This window comes from Clupea harengus, unplaced genomic scaffold (assembly GCF_900700415.2).
Source record: "Clupea harengus unplaced genomic scaffold, Ch_v2.0.2, whole genome shotgun sequence".
NCBI lineage: Eukaryota > Metazoa > Chordata > Actinopteri > Clupeiformes > Clupeidae > Clupea > Clupea harengus.
Window position 1 is genome coordinate 1 of NW_024880071.1, and position 24404 is coordinate 24404.

A 24404-nucleotide genomic window follows, 5' to 3' on the forward strand; every position below is an offset into this window, starting at 1 on the left:
TATAGTTATGGCAGCATGAGTCACTTCTGGGTGAAGCATGTAGTGTTTTGGTGGTTGTAGTGCATTTTGCACGAAAGGTCAACGGATTTGCTCAGATGTGTGTCTGTAAAGCACACTGTGTGAAGAGTTTTGAAAACAGGTGTTCGAGAGTGAAGACAGTTGTAACAAACTGTAACCCAGTCTGTGCAGCTGAAGGAAGGAAGTTCTGCTCACAGCAATACTGACACAATTCCTTCCTTCCAGGCTGTAGCTCGTCATGTCCGTTCACACACACACACACACACACACACACACACACACACACACACACACACACACACACACACACACACACACACACACACACACACAGCACTGACAAATTATCATATGCCCTCACAAGCCTCCCTTCACTACAATGTAGTCATTTTCAGATGACAATGACGGCACTTCCCTCCGCTGTTTGTCCTCACTGACTCTGTAAAAACCTCATTCATTCTTTCATACTTTTTCCAAGGACAGCCGCAAGCGGGGGAGAGACAGAAGCAGTAAAAAAGGTGAATTAAATGAAACACCCTATTCCCTTCACCCTTACACTCGCACATGCACACACACAGACACACAGACACACACACACACACACACACACACACACACACACACACACACACACACACACACACTCACAGAGAGACTAACAATAAAAAGTTGAATTAAAGGTAACACCCTTCTTTCTTTTTTTTCAATTTTCTTTCCGCTTTAACACCCCCCACCTCCACACACACACACACCCACACACACACATATAGTAGCAGTAAAAAGGTGAATTAAACAGAACAGTCCCTCCTGTCCTCTGTGTGACCAGTGACGGCTGTAGCTGCAGGGAGGATTTGTCACAGAGTTACATCAGTGGGCACAGGAAATGACCCAGCCCCCATCTCCACAGCTGCTCCTCTCTCATGAGGTCAACGTAGTAGACGCTAACATTACACTGTGTGTATGTGTGTGTGTGTGTCCATATGTGTGTGTTGAGTGTCTGGAAGGTGTGTGTGTGTGAATGTGTCTGTTCCTGTGTGTAAGTGTCTATATGTGTGTGTGTGTGTGTGTGTGGCCATGTGAGTTTGTCTTTGTGTGTGTGCTCACATTTCTTCACTGCTTAGGAAAAAAAATGCTGTAAAGTTATTCTTGCGGTATCTAAACAAACAGCCAGAAACAGGCAGAGCAGTGTGTGAAAACGTCTATAGCAGACTGGAGCTGACGCCATGTCCAGGTGACACACACACACACGCAGACACACACACACACTCATACAGACTCACATGCAGTGTGAATGACGACATCAGGCCTGGCATGTTTCCTGCCACACATGCGGGGCTTGTGATGGAGGCTGCGGTTTCGCGTGGTCAGCTGTCTCAGACCCCACGGGCCCTGGAGACGTTAACCATTAAGCCCTGGAGAGGAGAGCCCTGTGTGTGTGTGTGTGTGTGTGTGTGTGTGTGTGTGTGTGTGTGTGTGTGTGTGTGTGTGTGTGTGTGTGTGTGTGTGTGTGTGTGTGTGTGTGTGTGTGTGTGTGTGTGTGTGTGTGTGTGTGTGTGTGTGTGTGTGTGTGTGTGTGTGTGTGTGGAGACGTTAACCATTAAGCCTGCTTGGTTTCTGTGACTGCTCCGTGGCATGCAGTCTTGATGCTGTAAGGGGCAGACTCGCTCCAGAGGGCTCTACGCCTCCATATGGTCTGTGTGACTGTAAGGAGAGCCCTGTGTGTGTGTGTGTGTGTGTGTGTGTGTGTGTGTGTGTGTGTGTGTGTGTATGTGTGTGTGTGTGTGTGTGTGTGTGTGTGTGTGTGTGTGTGTGTGTGTGTGTGTGTGTGTATGAGTGTGCATATGAGTATGTGTGTGCGTGATTTTTTGCGTGTGCATGTGTGTGTGTGTGTGGTGCATGTGGGGTGTGTGTGTGTGTGTGTGCGTTTGCAATTCTATCCTTGTGGGGTATGCAACCTGTTAGCCCACTCACGCCATGGGGTACAAAATCCTAGTGGGGCACAAAACGCTGTACCCCACTAGTCTAACCACATTTTTGAAGTCATCATAGGTTACTGATATGCCCCTTGAATTATCTCGGTGGACCCCTTTTGGAAGGAAAACCGCCTTCGAGTGTTTAGGACGGTGTGCTAGTTGGAGCGCCCCCCTCAAAATTCGGGCACTTGTTGGTATTGCACTACGTTGTTTCACACACACTTTTCACACACTCATAACCAATAAAAGGTTGCCATTCTGTCACGTGACACACACACGCAACCTCATTGGACCAAATTCAAGGGCAATGACACGCAACCCCACTTGACCAAATTCAAGTGCAATGGAAGCTGGACTAATTGGATAGATTGGACCACACAGCCATGTGTATAGCACGGATTTGACTCAACAGAGGGTAAGTTTGAACACTGACTCCTTTTTATAGGAACCATTTAGCTGTAACTTCTATGGCAGTTGCATCATCATTAAATTGTTAACTAACGAGTTGGAAAGTTGGATAAGTCACTTAAAAAGAAAAATAACTAGTAGCTAATTGCTAAGTAGCTAGTAGCTTGTAGCTAGTAGTTAGTAGCTAGTAGCTAAGTAGCATATATAGTTGGCTACTGAACATGGGTAATTAGCTATCTGGCTAAGTTAGCTACAAGAAAACGTGGTAGGTCTGTAGATAACGTGTTAGATAATTCCTTAATAGCTAGCCAGCCAGCTTAGTAGGTGTTCAGCAGGTGTTTTTCTACATACACCAGGAAAGATTCTCAACTATAGCCATAATTCTCTTTTTCTTTTCTTTGCTTTAAATTTTTTTTAAACTTTTGGTCATAGTTTTGACAGCTTATCAGTGGTTAAAACACGTTTTAGACTATAGATATTACAAGAGAAAATATGTTAGTCTATATTTTGTGTATGTTAGCTTATGTATTAATCACTGATTTCATTTATGTGGACTGCCCAGTGTTCCGAAAGCCTGATATTCGAAATCTCAATATTCCGAAAAATAGTCCGAAATATCTTTACAACCCTCTGTTCCGAAATGCCATTGTTCCGACCAGTGGTGCCGGATTCATGTTTGTGGTGGGGTGGCGAAAAGTGCGTGCTCAAGGTGAAGAATGCAAGAGGCCAGCTCACTGGCGTGTTTGCTGCAGTCCGTGGGAGGAATTTTATATTTTATATACAGGGATGCTGGAGTTAAATGACTGTTTAATGATATACCAAAATGTAGGCCTATGCATGCGCGGTGTTTGGGGTGGTGGGGAGGAGAAATCATTTAGAAATATTTTGAGTGGCACAAAACACACACAGCATTTAGTTTGCGCAGCGGAGCGGAGACGCTCACCGGGCTATCATCACGCATATAACTTTTCCTAGGCAATATTTGTTAACCTAACCTACTCTGGTTTTAAATATAGGGTACCACTTAGCGAAGGAAATCACCGGCAGATTGTCGCAGGACTTTACGCAGATATTGTACTGACCACGCATACATGCGCAATGCACATTATAGGCCTGATTTGGATAGTGTTGTGTGTGTCCTGCTGGTAACAAGAGGTAGGCTAATCAGCGAATGTTGCAGTTGTTTCACCAACTATATTAGGAGACGGGCAAACACCTGTCTCTGTGCTTAAGCTGCGGTTTTCTTTTTTTTTGCACCCCCTGGCACAAATCTCAAACTCCGCCCATGGGCCTGTGTGTTTACGTTGGCCAAATTAATAAAGACTATACGATCAAACAAACACATGTAATGTGGTCAGATAACTAAGGCCATTTGAGCGCCTAACTAATAGTGGACAATGCAATCATTCGGGATGTCAGTGGGCCGCACAAGGCCAAACTTAACAAGATACTGTTTAAGTGGCACAATTAAGGCCGAAATTGTAAGATAGGCCTAGCCTACTCTATGGCCCCATCTTCAAATAATTGTTAAATGTCAGACTAAAAGTTCAATGAAGTGAGGCTCCTTCTCGTAAATTGGAGGCGGCAGGCTACTGATTAATGCGCACGCACACGCACCTAACAGCACGGACTCATGGAAAAATGTTGAGGGATCACTGTGCAGGTCTTATACCCGAAGAACACCTACTCTCCATGGAAGATTAATGCAACAATATTTCACCATTAATTGGCAAGAGCCTCATGCAACTGTAGACCAATTCATGGACATGAAATTAAGAGATAGCTTTAGGAGTGCGGGATTCCTATTATTATTATTATTATTATTATTAACCTAGGCTATTTAAAATGATGCCGTTTTTTTGCTCTGAAAATTGGCTATCATAAAATATTTTTTTTATCTTCGCGATGCAAATGCCATGTTTGTATAATAATATTCTGAATTAAAGTTCACGGTTGTGAAATAAATGCATGTATATGTTTATGATTGTGTAATCAATTCATTGGGATGTGCATGTGGGCTATAGTGGTTCACGTTGATGTGCTCACAATTTCGGAAAAGCAGGCTGTCCAACTAATGAGTTTTGTGTTGTCGCGGTATAGGGCTACCATAACTATTATCGGAACACCGAGTTTTCGGAATACTGGGCTTTCGGAACATTGACATGGCACCTGAATTTCTACCATTTCATTTTAAGAATATATTGCATTAGACGCTATGTGTATGCATCGGTATCATCATTTTTATTATGTTAAACAGAATGTAAGCATACATTGTTGAGATTGCTCTTGTTTCATTTTAAATTTTACCGAATGCGCAGTGAAGAACTACAGTACCCACAATCCTTTGTGGAAACCTTCATGCTTAACCCTCCTATTACCTTCAGATTTACTAACATATGTTATCCTTGGGGTCAATTTGACCCCAGCAATTTAAACCTCCTCTATTTAATGTATTTTGATTTGTTTATGTTCAGTTAGGAGAAAATGCGTCGCAGCAAAAGGCATCACAGAGATCCTGTTCAAGAAGCTATACACTATATATCCCTGTCAGCTGACAGGCCAGAACTCACCGCCAGATATATAAACTCTCTGAAAGGTAAGTGACTTATCCAGTTACACAGGAGATTCCATATTTACGAAACCTTTTTTCTATATTTGTTGGATAACTATCTGTATATGCTAAATGATTTAACATGTTTGTAAAATGCTGGGTTGAGTTTCATAGTGTTGAGATTTGAGCACACTGCATGCTCAAGCTGATGTGTAGCTGAGTGAGAGCATTTTGACCTGTAGTTGCCACACCAGAAAGGCTTACACAACTCTCCAATATTTTGTGAATTTAAAACTGGATCAGTCGTCTGCTTCTCTGGTAGTGTACAGCATACAGATTTCTATCTTTTGGCCTCTACCCTCTCTTCCTTAATTTTTATAATTTATTAGCCACATGTCCCAATTATAATACAAGCTACACCATGTTTAGGAATGTTTTGCTTAGGACTACAACCTATGTGCTATGGAACTTTTAAATATGGGCAAAATATGCAGTGGGTTGTGTTTTGCTTGCATTTCATGTGAGGAGAACTATGAATTGCACTTGCTGAAGGGCAAAAAAGGGTTTCAATTAGTAAAGTTTATGTGGATACCAATTGAAAGTGACCAGGCTCTCAGTCAGTATACATACGCCTGTGTGTGCAGTGTGTCCAAGAATTTAAAAGTGAAATTAACCTATTTTTATCTAAACTAGGTCGAGGAGTGTTTAGCCACAGTTTCTTTGAAAAAGGAGACTTTTTAGTAGAATACAGAGGAGAGATCATTTCATTTGAAGAATGTCAAAGACGCAGAAGAATCTACCATGATGCGCTTCAAGTGTACTTTTTTGAATACAAGGTCAATGGGAACAAGCACTGGTAGGTGTTTTGAAGTTTAAGTGTTGTAATGTCAATCCACAGATCAGTCAATGGTCACTTTTCACAGACATGTCGTAGAGGGCATAGCTGATGCTGTAAATTGCTTACTTAGGCCCCACCCTGGTTTAGATTTATATTCTAGGACACATCAAAGATCCCGATGATGAATTTTATTCTAAGTCTAATGCTAATGGATGATTTTTCTGATATTCTAAGCGGCTTTGGATAAAAGAGACGGATAAACACACAGACATAAGGCTAACAGTTCCATGTCTTGTCTTTAGTATTGATGCTGCAAAGGATGACCTCTCTCTTGGCCGACTAGTTAATGATGACCACATCAATCCGAATAGCCAGATGAAACGTATCACCGTCAAAGGCAAACCCCGCCTGTGCTTATTTGCCATACGGCAGATACAGCCAGGAGAGGAAATAACATACAACTATGGGGATATGGACTGGCCATGGAGAACAAAGGTGAGATTACTTCCTATGGTAAAGGATCATAAGAATCAGTGGTAGTAAGTTTAAAATGTAATTTTTCTGTTCAGTGGGCTTAATAGTTAGCTGCTAGCAGTATACCTATTAAGGCAGAAAGACGTAGGAACTGTATAGCCAATATGCACACTTTAATATTTATTTATTTATCGCCAGTCATATTGTCATCACAATATACATTGCACATTGCAGAGTTTCCTCTTATAGTGCAAGCCTAGTGTGAGACTGACATCTCACAACTTTCTCATGGGTCCCCACATATTACATTGAACAAACTCAAGTGAGGTTGTTACCTTTTGTAGTGGTGTTAGATAGGAACAGAGTTTGGGTCACATATAGAGAGGTATTCATGTTCACATGTCTGCAACAGTACGTCATTATTTTAACTGTGGCGACATACATGTCCACTCCAACACTATGTATTTCTGTTCTTGTTCAGAGTGATGTGATTGCTGTGCAGGTCTCCAGCAAGGCAGATGGCACCAGTGCAATGACTCAAGCACATCCTGCTGAGGTTGATTTGCCTAAAGCCGATCTACAGGTAACGCACTCAGTTTATTTGGGGTATTTTCTACGATGGACAAAATGACAGTTTGGAGTTTTGTCTTAAAAGGCTGCCAGTACAAATACAGTTAAGGTATATTCCTCAATATTATAGAACACTTCACCTCTGATTTACTTATGGTGTAACTTGTATTTAGTTTGTAATCCCAGCTAGAGGGTTGAAATGAGCAGAAGATGGAGAGTCTGTTCTCTGTTGAGACGTTTGAGTTAACTTGTTCATCTATTTCTGAAAGTGATTTTGTAACTGATGTTGTATTATGGACCCCACAAGGCTGACCAAATTGCTGTGTGAGATTTGACTTTTGACAACTCCTCCAAGGTCCCCCACGTATAACACTAACCAAACTCAAGTGTGTTTTTTACAGTTTGTAGTGACTGCAGATAGTAACTGAGTATCATGTGTGATTTTTTTTTTTACTATGAACTTAGTAACTTAACTTAAGGTGTATTTTTTCATGAGTTTTATGGCACTCAGACACTTGACCTTAGCCTTGTTATGGTATAATTTGTAATAAAGTAATAACCCCAGCTAGGTAGTTTAAATGAGCAGAGAATGGAGATCCTCAAACTGTTTAGAAGTTTCAGTTAATTTGCTCATCTCTCCCCGAAAGTGAGGATTTGCGACTGATGTTTTGATATGTACCCCATGAGGTGGGCCAGATAGATGTGTGATATTCGACTTTTGACAAGTCTTCCACGGTTCCCCACATGTAACATTGACGAAACTCAAGTGTGTTTTTTACAGTTTGTAGTGACTGCAGATAGTAACTGAGTTGGATTACATATTATAAGGTGCTCACCTCTTACCGTTGATATGGACCATTGTATTTGTCTCTATTTTTACGTCTGTAACAGTAGGTCTGTGGTTACATTTTAAGTATGTACATGTTCACTCCCACACTGAATGTATGTCTGTTCTTGTTCAGAGTGATGTGATTGCTGTGCAGGCCTCAATCAGTGGAGATGACACCACCAGCATGAATACAGCCCATCCTGCTTTGGTTGAAACCCCAAAAACAGATCTGCTGGTAACTTTTTAAATATTCTTTGTGCATTCTGTATTGTAAACTTAATTTGGCTGTTTTATCCACAAATACTGACACTAGGAATCCAGTTAAGGTGTATTTTTTCATGAGTTTTATGGCACTCAGGCACTTGACCTTAGCCTTGTTATGGTATAATTTGTAATAAAGTAATAACCCCAGCTAGGTAGTTTAAATGAGCAGAGAATGGAGATCCTCAAACTGTTGAGAAGTTTCAGTTAAGTTGCTCATCTCTACCCGAAAGTGAGGATTTGCGACTGATGTTTTGATATGTACCCCATGAGGTGGGCCAGATAGATGTGTGATATTCGACTTTTGACAAGTCTTCCACGGTTCCCCACATGTAACATTGACGAAACTCAAGTGTGTTTTTTACAGTTTGTAGTGACTGCAGATAGTAACTGAGTTGGATTACATATTATAAGGTGCTCACCTCTTACCGTTGATATGGACCATTGTATTTGTCTCTATTTTTACGTCTGTAACAGTAGGTCTGTGGTTACATTTTAAGTATGTACATGTTCACTCCCACACTGAATGTATGTCTGTTCTTGTTCAGAGTGATGTGATTGCTGTGCAGGCCTCAATCAGTGGAGATGACACCACCAGCATGAATACAGCCATCCTGCTTTGGTTGAAACCCCAAAAAACAGATCTGCTGGTAACTTTTTAAAATATTCTTTGTGCATTCTGTATTGTAAACTTAATTTGGCTGTTTTATCCACAAATATGACACTAGGAATGCCAGTTAAGGTTGTATTTTTTCATGAGTTTTATGGCACTCAGGCACTTGACCTTAGCCTTGTTATGGTATAATTTGTAATAAAGTAATAACCCAGCTAGGTAGTTTAAATGAGCAGAGAATGGAGATCCTCAAACTGTTGAGAAGTTTCAGTTAAGTTGCTGCATCTCTACCCGAAAGTGAAGGATTTGCGACTGATGTTTTGATATGTACCCATGAGGTGGGCCAGATAGATGTGTGATATTCGACTTTTGACAAGTCTTCCACGGTTCCCCACATGTAACATTGACGAAACTCAAGTGTGTTTTTTACAGTTTGTAGTGACTGCAGATAGTAACTGAGTTGGATTACATATTATAAGGTGCTCACCTCTTACCGTTGATATGGACCATTGTATTTGTCTCTATTTTTACGTCTGTAACAGTAGTTCTGTGGTCACATTTTAAGTATGTACATGTTCACTCCCACACTGAATGTATGTCTGTTCTTGTTCAGAGTGATGTGATTGCTGTGCAGGCCTCAATCAGTGGAGATGACACACCAGCATGAATACAGCCCATCCTGCTTTGGTTGAAACCCCAAAAACAGATCTGCTGGTAACTTTTTAAATATCTTTGTGCATTCTGTATTGTAAACTTAATTGGCTGTTTTATCCACAAATACTGACACTAGGAATCCAGTTAAGGTGTATTTTTTTCATGAGTTTTATGGCACTCAGGCACTTGACCTTAGCCTTGTTATGGTATAATTTGTAATAAAGTAATAACCCCAGCTAGGTAGTTTAAATGAGCAGAGAATGGAGATCCTCAAACTGTTGAGAAGTTTCAGTTAAGTTGCTCATCTCTCCCCGAAAGTGAGGATTTGCGACTGATGTTTTGATATGTACCCCATGAGGTGGGCCAGATAGATGTGTGATATTCGACTTTTGACAAGTCTTCCACGGTTCCCCACATGTAACATTGACGAAACTCAAGTGTGTTTTTTACAGTTTGTAGTGACTGCAGATAGTAACTGAGTTGGATTACATATTATAAGGTGCTCACCTCTTACCGTTGATATGACCATTGTATTTGTCTCTATTTTTACGTCTGTAACAGTAGGTCTGTGGTTACATTTTAAGTATGTACATGTTCACTCCCACACTGAATGTATGTCTGTTCTTGTTCAGAGTGATGTGATTGCTGTGCAGGCCTCAATCAGTGGAGATGACACCACCAGCATGAATACAGCCCATCCTGCTTTGGTTGAAACCCCAAAAACAGATCTGCTGGTAACTTTTTAAAATAATCTTTGTGCATTCTGTATTGTAAACTTAATTTGGCTGTTTTATCCACAAATACTGACACTAGGAATCCAGTTAAGGTGTATTTTTTCATGAGTTTTATGGCACTCAGGCACTTGACCTTAGCCTTGTTATGGTATAATTTGTAATAAAGTAATAACCCCAGCTAGGTAGTTTAAATGAGCAGAGAATGGAGATCCTCAAACTGTTGAGAAGTTTCAGTTAAGTTGCTCATCTCTCCCCGAAAGTGAGGATTTGCGACTGATGTTTTGATATGTACCCCATGAGGTGGGCCAGATAGATGTGTGATATTCGACTTTTGACAAGTCTTCCACGGTTCCCCACATGTAACATTGACGAAACTCAAGTGTGTTTTTTACAGTTTGTAGTGACTGCAGATAGTAACTGAGTTGGATTACATATTATAAGGTGCTCACCTCTTACCGTTGATATGGACCATTGTATTTGTCTCTATTTTTACGTCTGTAACAGTAGGTCTGTGGTTACATTTTAAGTATGTACATGTTCACTCCCACACTGAATGTATGTCTGTTCTTGTTCAGAGTGATGTGATTGCTGTGCAGGCCTCAATCAGTGGAGATGACACCACCAGCATGAATACAGCCCATCCTGCTTTGGTTGAAACCCCAAAAACAGATCTGCTGGTAACTTTTTAAATATTCTTTGTGCATTCTGTATTGTAAACTTAATTTGGCTGTTTTATCCACAAATACTGACACTAGGAATCCAGTTAAGGTGTATTTTTTCATGAGTTTTATGGCACTCAGGCACTTGACCTTAGCCTTGTTATGGTATAATTTGTAATAAAGTAATAACCCCAGCTAGGTAGTTTAAATGAGCAGAGAATGGAGATCCTCAAACTGTTGAGAAGTTTCAGTTAAGTTGCTCATCTCTCCCCGAAAGTGAGGATTTGCGACTGATGTTTTGATATGTACCCCATGAGGTGGGCCAGATAGATGTGTGATATTCGACTTTTGACAAGTCTTCCACGGTTCCCCACATGTAACATTGACGAAACTCAAGTGTGTTTTTTACAGTTTGTAGTGACTGCAGATAGTAACTGAGTTGGATTACATATTATAAGGTGCTCACCTCTTACCGTTGATATGGACCATTGTATTTGTCTCTATTTTTACGTCTGTAACAGTAGGTCTGTGGTTACATTTTAAGTATGTACATGTTCACTCCCACACTGAATGTATGTCTGTTCTTGTTCAGAGTGATGTGATTGCTGTGCAGGCCTCAATCAGTGGAGATGACACCACCAGCATGAATACAGCCCATCCTGCTTTGGTTGAAACCCCAAAAACAGATCTGCTGGTAACTTTTTAAATATTCTTTGTGCATTCTGTATTGTAAACTTAATTTGGCTGTTTTATCCACAAATACTGACACTAGGAATCCAGTTAAGGTGTATTTTTTCATGAGTTTTATGGCACTCAGGCACTTGACCTTAGCCTTGTTATGGTATAATTTGTAATAAAGTAATAACCCCAGCTAGGTAGTTTAAATGAGCAGAGAATGGAGATCCTCAAACTGTTGAGAAGTTTCAGTTAAGTTGCTCATCTCTCCCCGAAAGTGAGGATTTGCGACTGATGTTTTGATATGTACCCCATGAGGTGGGCCAGATAGATGTGTGATATTCGACTTTTGACAAGTCTTCCACGGTTCCCCACATGTAACATTGACGAAACTCAAGTGTGTTTTTTACAGTTTGTAGTGACTGCAGATAGTAACTGAGTTGGATTACATATTATAAGGTGCTCACCTCTTACCGTTGATATGGACCATTGTATTTGTCTCTATTTTTACGTCTGTAACAGTAGGTCTGTGGTTACATTTTAAGTATGTACATGTTCACTCCCACACTGAATGTATGTCTGTTCTTGTTCAGAGTGATGTGATTGCTGTGCAGGCCTCAATCAGTGGAGATGACACCACCAGCATGAATACAGCCCATCCTGCTTTGGTTGAAACCCCAAAAACAGATCTGCTGGTAACTTTTTAAATATTCTTTGTGCATTCTGTATTGTAAACTTAATTTGGCTGTTTTATCCACAAATACTGACACTAGGAATCCAGTTAAGGTGTATTTTTTCATGAGTTTTATGGCACTCAGGCACTTGACCTTAGCCTTGTTATGGTATAATTTGTAATAAAGTAATAACCCCAGCTAGGTAGTTTAAATGAGCAGAGAATGGAGATCCTCAAACTGTTGAGAAGTTTCAGTTAAGTTGCTCATCTCTCCCCGAAAGTGAGGATTTGCGACTGATGTTTTGATATGTACCCCATGAGGTGGGCCAGATAGATGTGTGATATTCGACTTTTGACAAGTCTTCCACGGTTCCCCACATGTAACATTGACGAAACTCAAGTGTGTTTTTTACAGTTTGTAGTGACTGCAGATAGTAACTGAGTTGGATTACATATTATAAGGTGCTCACCTCTTACCGTTGATATGGACCATTGTATTTGTCTCTATTTTTACGTCTGTAACAGTAGGTCTGTGGTTACATTTTAAGTATGTACATGTTCACTCCCACACTGAATGTATGTCTGTTCTTGTTCAGAGTGATGTGATTGCTGTGCAGGCCTCAATCAGTGGAGATGACACCACCAGCATGAATACAGCCCATCCTGCTTTGGTTGAAACCCCAAAAACAGATCTGCTGGTAACTTTTTAAATATTCTTTGTGCATTCTGTATTGTAAACTTAATTTGGCTGTTTTATCCACAAATACTGACACTAGGAATCCAGTTAAGGTGTATTTTTTCATGAGTTTTATGGCACTCAGGCACTTGACCTTAGCCTTGTTATGGTATAATTTGTAATAAAGTAATAACCCCAGCTAGGTAGTTTAAATGAGCAGAGAATGGAGATCCTCAAACTGTTGAGAAGTTTCAGTTAAGTTGCTCATCTCTACCCGAAAGTGAGGATTTGCGACTGATGTTTTGATATGTACCCCATGAGGTGGGCCAGATAGATGTGTGATATTCGACTTTTGACAAGTCTTCCACGGTTCCCCACATGTAACATTGACGAAACTCAAGTGTGTTTTTTACAGTTTGTAGTGACTGCAGATAGTAACTGAGTTGGATTACATATTATAAGGTGCTCACCTCTTACCGTTGATATGGACCATTGTATTTGTCTCTATTTTTACGTCTGTAACAGTAGGTCTGTGGTTACATTTTAAGTATGTACATGTTCACTCCCACACTGAATGTATGTCTGTTCTTGTTCAGAGTGATGTGATTGCTGTGCAGGCCTCAATCAGTGGAGATGACACCACCAGCATGAATACAGCCCATCCTGCTTTGGTTGAAACCCCAAAAACAGATCTGCTGGTAACTTTTTAAATATTCTTTGTGCATTCTGTATTGTAAACTTAATTTGGCTGTTTTATCCACAAATACTGACACTAGGAATCCAGTTAAGGTGTATTTTTTCATGAGTTTTATGGCACTCAGGCACTTGACCTTAGCCTTGTTATGGTATAATTTGTAATAAAGTAATAACCCCAGCTAGGTAGTTTAAATGAGCAGAGAATGGAGATCCTCAAACTGTTGAGAAGTTTCAGTTAAGTTGCTCATCTCTCCCCGAAAGTGAGGATTTGCGACTGATGTTTTGATATGTACCCCATGAGGTGGGCCAGATAGATGTGTGATATTCGACTTTTGACAAGTCTTCCACGGTTCCCCACATGTAACATTGACGAAACTCAAGTGTGTTTTTTACAGTTTGTAGTGACTGCAGATAGTAACTGAGTTGGATTACATATTATAAGGTGCTCACCTCTTACCGTTGATATGGACCATTGTATTTGTCTCTATTTTTACGTCTGTAACAGTAGGTCTGTGGTTACATTTTAAGTATGTACATGTTCACTCCCACACTGAATGTATGTCTGTTCTTGTTCAGAGTGATGTGATTGCTGTGCAGGCCTCAATCAGTGGAGATGACACCACCAGCATGAATACAGCCCACCCTGCTTTGGTTGAATATCCAAATGCAGTTACACTGGTAACTTATTCTGTTCACAAAAGTTGCCATGACAAATCCACTTCAGGTGTATTTGTTCATGAATATGATAGCTGTCTGACACTTAACCTTAGCTTTGTTATGGTAGTAATTTCCAGCCACATTTTTAAATGATTAGAAGACAATGAATCTCAAACTGTTGGGAAGTTTTAATTAAGTTGTACTCTTTCTGAAAGTGACAATTTGTAACTAATGTTGTAATAGTGTCCACGAGGCAAACCTGATGAGTGTGTGAGACCCATTTATCACAACTTTTATATTGGGGCCCATATATAACATTGACAAAACTCAAGTAGGATTGCCACAGTTTGTAAGGTTGTAGCTGTTTGGGTTACTTATGAAGAAGTGTTAGTATTTAACAATCATTATAGACTGGTATATGTGTGTTTACATGTTTGACAGTGGATCTTTTTTGGGCTGGCACTACATACATGTTCACTCTAACACTGAATATATTTGTGTTCTTTTCAGATTGATCTGATTATTTTGCAGGTCTCCAGCAACGACGATGACATCAGCACAATTAATTTTGCACAACCTGCTGTGGTTGAATTCCCAAGAGCAGATCTTCAGGTAACTGAATCTTGGTATTTTGTGCATTCCTTATCTTAAAATGAATATTGTGTCTACAAAAGTTACCCCTCCAAATCTACCTGAGTTGTATTTGTTCACTTCACCCTATTCTTGTTATGCTTTTATTATTTTTATTAAACTAGTAATCCCAGTGAGAGGATTAGAATGAGCAGAAAATGGAGAGCTTCAAACTGTTCAGAAGTTTGATTTTAGATCTCCATCTTTTTCTCATCATGACTATTTGCAAATTACATTGTAATATGGACCTCATCTGTCCAGATTAGTGTGTGAGATTTGACCTCTGACAACTCTTTCATGGGTCCCCACATATACCTTTGACTAAACACAAGTGTGTGTTTGCAGTTGCAGTTTGCAGTTTGCAGTGACTGTAGATAGTAACAGAGTTGGATTACATGTAGTGAGTTGTTTTCATCTTACCATCAGTATAGACTGGTGTATTTGTCTCTATTTTCATGTCTATAACAGTAGGTCTTTGGCTAAACTGTTGGTACATACAGTACATGTTCACTTCAACTCTGAATGTATTTCTATTCTTGTTCAGAGTGATGTGATTACTGTTCAGACCTCCAACAGTGGAGATGAAACCACTAGCATGAATACAGCCCACCCTGCTTTGGTTGAATTCCCAAAAGCAGATATGCTGGTAATTTAATAATTATACTTTGAGCATTCTGTATTGGAAATGAATGAGACTGTTTTTATACAAAAGCTGACAGTACAAATCCAGTTTAGGTGTATTTGTTCATGAAAAATATAGCACAGACACTTAACCTTAGCGTTGTTATGGTATAATTTCTCTCTGTAGTTGTCATGCCTGAATTTGAAATCTGATATTGTCATGCACTTCATTAGATCTATTTGGCAACTGATTCCCCAGGTTGAGGACACTTGTTGTTTTAAATTGGTGGACTACACAAGCTCCGAAGAAGAAACCAGTGACCTGGAAAATGCGAGCTGCTCTAGCCAAGTCTTGACATACAAAACCCATAACAAGGTAATGTGTGTTCTTTCATGTTCACGATTTACAATAGTGGGCACTACATTAAGGTAATATAATTTATTTCATGTGAACATGGAAGTTTCTTGTGATATCTGGCAGATTGAGCAAGTTGTTTTAGTTGCACTATCTCTATTCTATAATCTGTAACTTGTCACAATTCAGAAGTTGGTTCGGAACTTCCTACAGCGACCAAACTTCTCACTGTCACATTGACCTACTCAAACCCTATAACCTAGTCAATCCAATATTTTTTATCTTGGTCACGCCAGTTTTACAGCAACATACGACAGAATATATTTCAATGACACTTATAAGGTCTTGTCCACACAAACACAGTAATTTTGTAAAACAGCATTGTAAAATGAAAATTATCTCCATCCAGACAAGCGGTTTAGCTTTTTAAATGATCTTTGGCTGCGTTAACACTGCAGGTCTTAATGCCCAGTTCCTATTTTTTTGCGTAAGTCCGATTTTTTGGACCGTACGTTTGCGTTTACTTTCAAAAGAAACCCTTATCCGATACATGTGTTTATACTTGCCTATCATCTGAAGCGACCCGCATGCGTAAAAGAGAGTTTGGTTACCAAAACCTAGCACTACACACAAGAGATGGACACGACCGAAACAGACCTGATAATAGCGGTGTTTGGCATGTCTGCAAAACATTGCCAAAATTGTGAAGTGGAGAAGGGGAAAAAAGGGCTGTTATTGCCATGCACTGCACAGATGCTAAAGATGCTGCACAGGTCCTTCACAGATGTTATACCACTCCTTAGGCTCACACGTTCTTATGTATGTAATGTCTTGTAATGTAAATATCTTCTTTGATAAGCGTGATGTATGATACGGCTTTAAATCTACACAGAGCCTACACAGTAGCTGATACAGGTGGCCTATACTGTTTAATTAATACTTGTGCCCTGGTGTGTCTGCATAGCCCAGCTATTCACCACCAAAAACACTAGTTGTCTAGATAGCCGTATTTGTACATATGTTTAATTTGTTTGGCCTTTTTGTCTTTTTGCATATGTTTTGTAAAATCGTTGACCTCGACTTACAACTCGTATTGCTTCTGTTATTTCTTTGTTTGTTTTTTAGAATTCAGAATTGTCAACTGATGATGAATATGTGCCAAAACTGAGGAGAACAAAAAGCATACTGGTAAAATGCCTCTGAAATTACATTCACATTTTATGTTTCAGGAATGCTACAGGTTTGATTCTGATGACTCTTGCCCTGATTTTTGCATATGTTTTGTAAAATCGTTGACCTCGACTTAAAACTCGTATTGCTTCTGTTATTTCTTTGTTTGTTTTTTAGAATTCAGAATTGTCAACTGGTGATGAATATGTGCCAAAACTGAGAAGAACAAAAAGCATACTGGTAAAATGCCTCTGAAATTACATTCACATTTTATGTTTCCGGAATGCTACAGGCCTCTTTGATCAGTCTTCAGATATCAGACCTCTGGTCAGACTTCAGAGATAAATTGTACACACTCATGATGTGTCAATTTGTTTATCTTGATTTTGTTTGTATCTATTTTACTTTAAGATGAAGGATGGTATCCCACCTATAACGGAGAAGCTGTTTGACTCTGATGACTCCTGCCCTGATAGTGAAGAGGAATGGGTGCCCAAAGGTTTTGACGAAAGTTCAGAAAGTAGCTGTGAAATACCACTGATCTTTCCTAAAAAGAGATTTAGATTATCTCAAAGTACTATGCCGCACAAAACAGATGAAGAGGAAAGTATAACATACAATACCGACGAAGAGGAAAGTATGACACACAATACAGACAAAGAGGAAAATATGACGCATGATGCAGACAAACAAGCGAGCATGGCAAATGATACTGAAACAGAGGAGAGTGCCAAAGTACTTGTGTCTGTTGTCCACAAGAAATGCAATGGATCAAGGTTGTACGACAAAAAGCAGCACTGCATTTTCTGCAGAAAGTCTTTCACAAAGATTTCGAAGCATTTAGGAAGGAAGCATAAGAATGAAGTTGATGTGGCAAGGGCCTTCAGTCACCCTCCAAATTCCACTGAGAGACGCTTGCAGCTAGAGTACCTGCGGAAAAAAGGGAATTACGTGCATAATTTGAATGTTCTTCAATCAGGCAGTGGAAAGCTTGTTCCTTGTAAAAGGCCGACGGAAGATGCTCAGGGTGAGGAATTCGTCCACTGCCCCTACTGCCTAGGCTTTTATACTAGGAAAGTGCTATGGAGGCATGCAAAGAAATGCCGTTTTAAACCTACTGATGTCAAACCCAGACCAGGTAAGAACAGAATACTTTCATTGTGTGCTACAGTCTCAGCTTCATCTGTTACAACTAGCGCTACCTTGAGGAAAGTGATGAGCCAAATGAGTCAAGATAGAGTTTCACTTGTGGTCAAAGATGACGAGTGTATATTGGAGATGGGACAGCACCTTTGTAACAGGCTAGGGAGTGATGTGTCGAAGCATGAATACATTCGACAGAAGATGAGAGAGCTGGGTAGACTTGTAGTTAGTGCAAGAGAAGTCACATCTCTCAGGAACATACATGACATGATCACACCAGCCAACTTCATGGAGACTGTCCTTGCTGTGAAACATGTTGCTGGTTACAGACCAAATGGTTCATTCAAGACTTCATCTCTTGCTTTGAAACTGGGACAAAGTCTGACAAAGATTTCAGAACTCATAGAAAGTAAAGCCTTGGTCAAAGGTGATGAGGAAACTGCTAGATCAGCACGGAATTTCCGTCAGATATATAACACAAAGTGGCGAGAAATGATTTCCGCATCAGCACACCGAACACTTGAAGAAGGAAAATGGAATTCTCCACTACTGCTTCCTTTCACTGAGGATGTGAAACTTCTTCATTCATATCTGGATGGAAAAGAAAAGGAGCACAGCAATGCCTTGTCATCAAAATCATCTACAACTGACTGGTCGAACCTTGCCATGGTCACACTTACAAAGGTAATACTTTTCAATCGCCGCAGAGAGGGAGAAGTTTCTAGGATGCTACTTTCCAACTTCACTCAGAGAGACACATCAGACCCACATGATGACATTAATGCTGCTCTTTCAGAATTAGAGAAAAAACTTTGTAAACACTTTCAGAGAATCGAAATAAGAGGGAAGAGAGGCCGAAAAGTCCCCATTTTGCTGACCCCGGAGATGATACGGTCACTTGAACTCTTGGTGGCAAAGAGAGTTGAATGTGGGGTGGAGAAATGTAATCCGTATCTCTTTGCACGTCCAAGTGCCATGACTTGCTTTCGTGGCTCTGATTGCATTAACTTTTTTGCCAAGGCTTGTGGTGCTAAGCATCCAGAAACTTTGAGCTCCACAAAACTGCGCAAGCAAATTGGTACACTCTCCAAAGTGTTGAACCTCTCAAATACTGAATTGGATCAATTAGCAGATTTTTTAGGACATGACATACGTGTCCACAGGCAGTTTTACAGGCTTCCAGAGGGGACTTTGCAGCTTGCAAAGATTAGCAAGGTCCTTATGGCTTTTGAGACGGGACGTCTTTCCGAGTTTAAGGGGAAAAGCTTGGATGACATTACCATCGATCCTGATGGTAATATTAAAACATTTATTCTTTAAATAACCTTTTTTTTTAGATTCTTGACCCATGATACTTCATAGCTAACTTTTATTTATTATGTTAAAAGAAAATAAATCAACATTTCTTAGCAAGTTTGTTACTTGTATAAAGTGCAGTTTACAAACACATCATAACATAATTTCCCCTATATTTTTACAGATAGGGTTGAAGGTGTTGGAAACGATGATTTGGATGATTTGGATGATTTGGATGATTTGGAAGGTAAAAGTCCAACTTTCTTTAATAGTGTCAATTTTATGATGGCTATAATAAGATTGATTTCAGCAGATTTCGGCCTCTCATCTAATCCCTGCTCCCTTCTTAGGCCCTACCCCACTTTAGACTTTTCAAATTATGCAGTGGGTGAAGTTAGGTTCTGAGGGGTACAATCACACTCTAACTATTCACAAACATAGGGATAGACATAGGGATAGACTGCAACTGTTCTATCATGCTTGGTTCAGGAGATATGATGCAACAAAAATATAAAAATGTTCATGCTTTTCTTAAAAGGTGAACGTAATCACCTGGACTGGTCTTTTTTGTATATTATGGGGATAACCAATCCAAATAAAGTAGGCTATGTTTGCATTGGCGTAATGAATAGTATTATAAGATGGAATGTTGTCACATTTACTGTAAGTCAAATCACAATAAATTCACAATAAGATGGTTATTACAATCCCTACAAAGTCCAGCATAATGTTGAAAGAATAGGATAGGATGCATTGGATGCTTTGGCTGCACAGAAACTTTGCCCAGTGCTACATTGTTATTTGGTAGGATGGGGTGGTTGCTGTGGCTGCACAATACCATACTGTTTAACAATGAAGCACGATACTGCACAAAGTTAATATATATATATATATTTTGCAACATCATTTCACATTGTTTCTAAGAGAGTTTGTTATACCTGGATTGTGAAGTTTATAATCATGTATCATTTCCCCCCTATGTCTTCATAGGGGGAAAGTTGAGGATGATGGAAACAGTTGAGGATGATGGAAACAGTGACATGGATGATGAGTCTGGAGGTAAAAGTATTAAACTCCTACTTTGTTTTGTCTAAGTTTTATGTCGAGAGTATTAAGATTATTATTGATTTAAAAACTTGGCATGGCCTTGTGCTAGCTTAAACGTAACAGTACTTGTGCATCGCTTTGCTATCCTTGGGTGATTTGCCACACCAAAAGTAATACAAGATTGTGAAACAATACTTGCCATACTTACTATACTTTTATAGACTAATACTCTGTATTCCTTCAGTATTTATTATTCACTTGTCTGCTTTCAGTTCCCCCTCTGCTCTGGTAGGATGTGTCAGTCCATAAGCAGTCCAACTATTTAGTGTTATTATATTATTGATTGGTGATTGGGTCAGTGATAGTATTAAAAGATCATCCTATTTTCACTGAAAACTCCAGATGAAAACACTAATCGTATATAGTTTGAATTTGTTCATTTTTTATTCACTCCAAGTTAAGTAGATCTAGTGATGGAGTGGGCAAGGACTCTTTTGAATTGGTGGAGAATGTGTTAGTTCCATGTTCAAAGTGTCCATTCAGCAGATCTTAGCCCATAATGTCTCAGCAACGAGATATTTGAATTCTACGGAACACAGCCAATGACTAACAGAAACTGGGAATAGTTGGGGTCAGTCTGGGGCAGGTGGTGCTGGGCGTGAAAGGTGTGAAGGCATATCCATATGACCACAGATAGGAAAGCCTGTGTACTGACAGCTACCATTTGAATGTAACTAAAAAGTTCAAATAATAATTTGTTTGTTAGGGTAGTTGTAATATGTTGCTGTTTAGTTTCAGGTCATTTTTGGTCAAGTTGATGTCATGAGGACAGGCAGTTATTGTGCTGGAAAGAAGAGAGGCAATGGGCTTTGTAGACATGTAAAGCTAAGTGTCATCAGCATAGCAGTGAAACTGAACACCATGATGACGAAGGATATTGCAGAGTGGGAAATCATAAAAGGAGAGGCTCCAAAACTATGCCCTGGGGAACCCTCTTGGTGACAGCTGAGCTCTTTGACTAAATGGTCATTATTTCAGTCAGTCAGGAAGGCTGTTAAACACAGGTGTGCACTGCCATGGCTTTCAATGTTGGCTAGACGTTCTAGAAGAAGCTAATGTGAAATAGTGTCAAAGGCTGCACTAAGGTCGAGGAGGATGAGTATAGAAAGTAGTCCAGCATCAGCTGCACAAAGGAGGTCAATGTTTATCTTGATGAATAGATGAAGTGTCCTATTATTTAATTACATCTTAGTTAAGTTTATAGTTAAGTCTTGTGTGTACTACTTCTGCAATCATTTGTTTATTTAATTCTCTTTATGGCAAATGTAGGTGGAGATGATGCACACCCAGAGCACATGACACATGGAGCGACCCCGCTTCGCACACGCCACATGGCAAAGAAAAGTATGCTTATTTTTCCATGTGTGAATTTTTTTTATTTATCGGGTATATATTGCCGCTACAGTCTCGGATTGTATCTACTGTACCATATGAGTTTTCATGTAGCTGTCTAGTCCACTGTAAGAGGGAATGTATCATCATTACCCCTTTTAAGAGAAATGTGGCATATAGGGAAAAAGTTTGTCAAATCTCATGATTCTATTTAAATTTCAAGGAAATGAAGGTGAAGTCACAGAGACAGACTGCGTGGGAGAGAGGGTGATCAGATCATGTAAAGGTATTTATTTTTAACAATCCAGCTGGAGGACACCAAGATCATTTGAAAGCTTATTCTCACAAGGTATGTATTTTTTTCTCATTTATGAGTCTTTTGTTAAATGTATTTCTCATGTAGTACGCAGACCTGTCCAGAGGAAAAAATGGCAGCCTGAAGAAATTCATGCTGTTGAAAAACATATGATGAACTTTATTAGGACATGTCATGTGCCTGGTAAAGCTGATTGTGATGGCTGCCTGAAATCAGAGCCTCTTCATCTGAAAGACAGAGATTGGAAGGCCATCAAGTTTTACGTAAAAAATCGAATCGATGCTCTCAAGAGAAAATCTTAAGAAAAAAACACACAGAAGACATACTCTGTTAAAATACCTCTGTTAATGTTTGTGATGGAGGGGGGATCATATAAATAAACTAAGCTATTCAAAGTACATTGTTTTTTGGGCAAAACCTCCCCATGAGAGTATGGCATAGCCTTTATAATTTTATTTATTATTATTTTTTAAAGAGGTAACTCTGCCTGCAAGTTTTAAGTTGCAGTTATTCTCTTTTATTTCTAAAATGTTTTTCTTTTAAAAAGGGGACTTGGATTAGGGGATGCTGCTTTTTTATTTGAATTGTGCAAAATATTTCAGTTTAACTCTGGTGTATGATAAGAGAGAGGGAGAAGAGAGAAGAGAACAGAACAGAAGAGAGAGGAGAGAAGAGAGAGGGGGAGATAAGAGAGGGATAAGAGAGAGGAGAGAGAGGAGATAGAAGAGAGAGGAGAGGAGAGAGAGGAGATAGGAGAGGGAGAAGAGAGAGGAGAGGGGGAGAAGAGAGGGGGAGAAGAGAGAGGAGAGGAGAGAGAGGAGATAGGAGAGGGAGAAGAGAGAGGAGAGGGGGAGAAGAGAGAGGGGGAGAAGAGAGAGGGAGAAGAGAGAGGAGAGAAGAGGGAGGGGTAAGAGAGAGGGGAGAAGAGAGAGGAGATAAGAGAGGGAGAAGAGCGAGGAAGAAGAGAGAGGGATAAGAGAGAGAAGATAGAGGTATAAGAGAGAGGAGAGAATAGAGAGGGATAAAATAGTAGAGAGAAGAGAGAGGGATAAGAGAGAGGAGAGAAGAGAAAGGAATAAGGGATAAGAGAGAGGAGAGAAGAGAGAGGGAGAAGAGAGAGGGGTAAGAGAGAGGAGAGAAAAGAGAGGTGAGAAGAAAGCGGTGAGAAGAGAGAGGAGAGAAGAGAGAGGGATAAGAGACGGTGTTGTTGATTGTTGTTGTTTTTTTGGAAGGTATAAGGGATATTTTTGAGTTGATGGATAACTTCTGTTTTAAAAGAAAGAATTGGCATTAAGGAAAGCCATTTTATTTTTTGTAAAAATGCTTAAAACAACAGACTACCTCTTGGGCCTGCACTATCTCTTGCACTTTATGTTTATCCTTGTTCATCCTTGAGTTCATCCTTGAGTTTTTTTTTGAATATACTTGTGTTCTAATTAATGATGATCCTTTTGTACATCCTTCATACTCACACACACACACACACACACACACACACACACTTCAGGATAAAATAAAATGGCACTTGTTGTGCATCACAGTGTCATTGCTTTGTTGTATTATTTAACTGTGTTGATTTTAACATTATTTCAGAGGGACTTCCAACTTAGCCACCATCCTACTTGCTGGGGTCTGTGTTTGTGAAGATGTAATGTAAATTGACTGGTGTTGCCTGTGGACACTAGTGAATAATGTACTTAGAAAGTAAGGTTTTCCTCAGGTGTGTGAATAATTAACTTAGAAAGTAAGGTTTACCTGAGGTGTGTGATGTATGGACTCAAAAGTGAGGTTTATCTCAGGTGTGTGAATTATGGACTCAAAAGTGAGGTTTACCTGAGGTGTGTGAATTATGGACTCAAAACTGAGGTTTATCTCAGGTGTGTGATTTGTGGACTCAAAAGTGAGGTTTACCTGAGGTGTGTAAATGATGGACTCAAAAGTGAGGTTTATCTCAGGTGTGTGAATTATGGACTCAAAAGTGAGGTTTACCTGAGGTGTGTGAATTATGGACTCAAAAGTAATGTTTATCTGAGGTGTGTGAATTGTTGTCTCAGAAGGAAGGTATACCTGAGGTGTGTGAATAATGGGCCCCACGACTACCAATGGCATGAAAAGTCCCCATAAGTGACCACCTAGTCATGCTAAAAAGTGAACTTTATTAAATTACAAATTTGAAGTGATATTTGTATTTCTAAAATTCAGCTGACCATGCCTGATTTTTTTCAGTGCTCTAGGGCCTCAGGAAAGGGTGGATCCCATAGTGCATGTTCCAGAGAGGTGGCTCCCACTTATAACAATTACAAGGCTGTGTGTGTGTGTGTGTGTGTGTGTGTGTGGGTGTGGGTGTGTGTATGTGTGGATGTCTGTGTGTGTGTGTGTGTGTGTGAGATCTGATGATACCGATGACTAAAGCCCGGGGGGGGGGTAAGTGTGGGCAGAGCCTCTTGTCCCTGGAGTTAAAACTGAAGTTAAAAT

General features: G+C 39.8%; 1 protein-coding gene across 1 annotated transcript; it reads left to right on the plus strand.

The window, feature by feature from the left end:
* Positions 1-4421: 4421 nt before the first annotated feature.
* LOC122131222 lies at positions 4422-22660 on the plus strand. The gene is made up of 15 exons (XM_042706112.1): positions 4422-4995; positions 5644-5806; positions 6091-6283; positions 6744-6845; positions 13879-13980; positions 14470-14571; positions 15470-15586; positions 16691-16753; positions 16913-16975; positions 17147-19172; positions 19359-19421; positions 20165-20233; positions 21551-21625; positions 21837-21899; positions 22017-22660. The coding sequence occupies exons 1-15, from the start codon at positions 4884-4886 to the stop codon at positions 22229-22231; spliced, it is 3528 nt and encodes a 1175-aa protein (XP_042562046.1). The 5' UTR covers positions 4422-4883; the 3' UTR covers positions 22232-22660.
* Positions 22661-24404: the final 1744 nt, after the last annotated feature.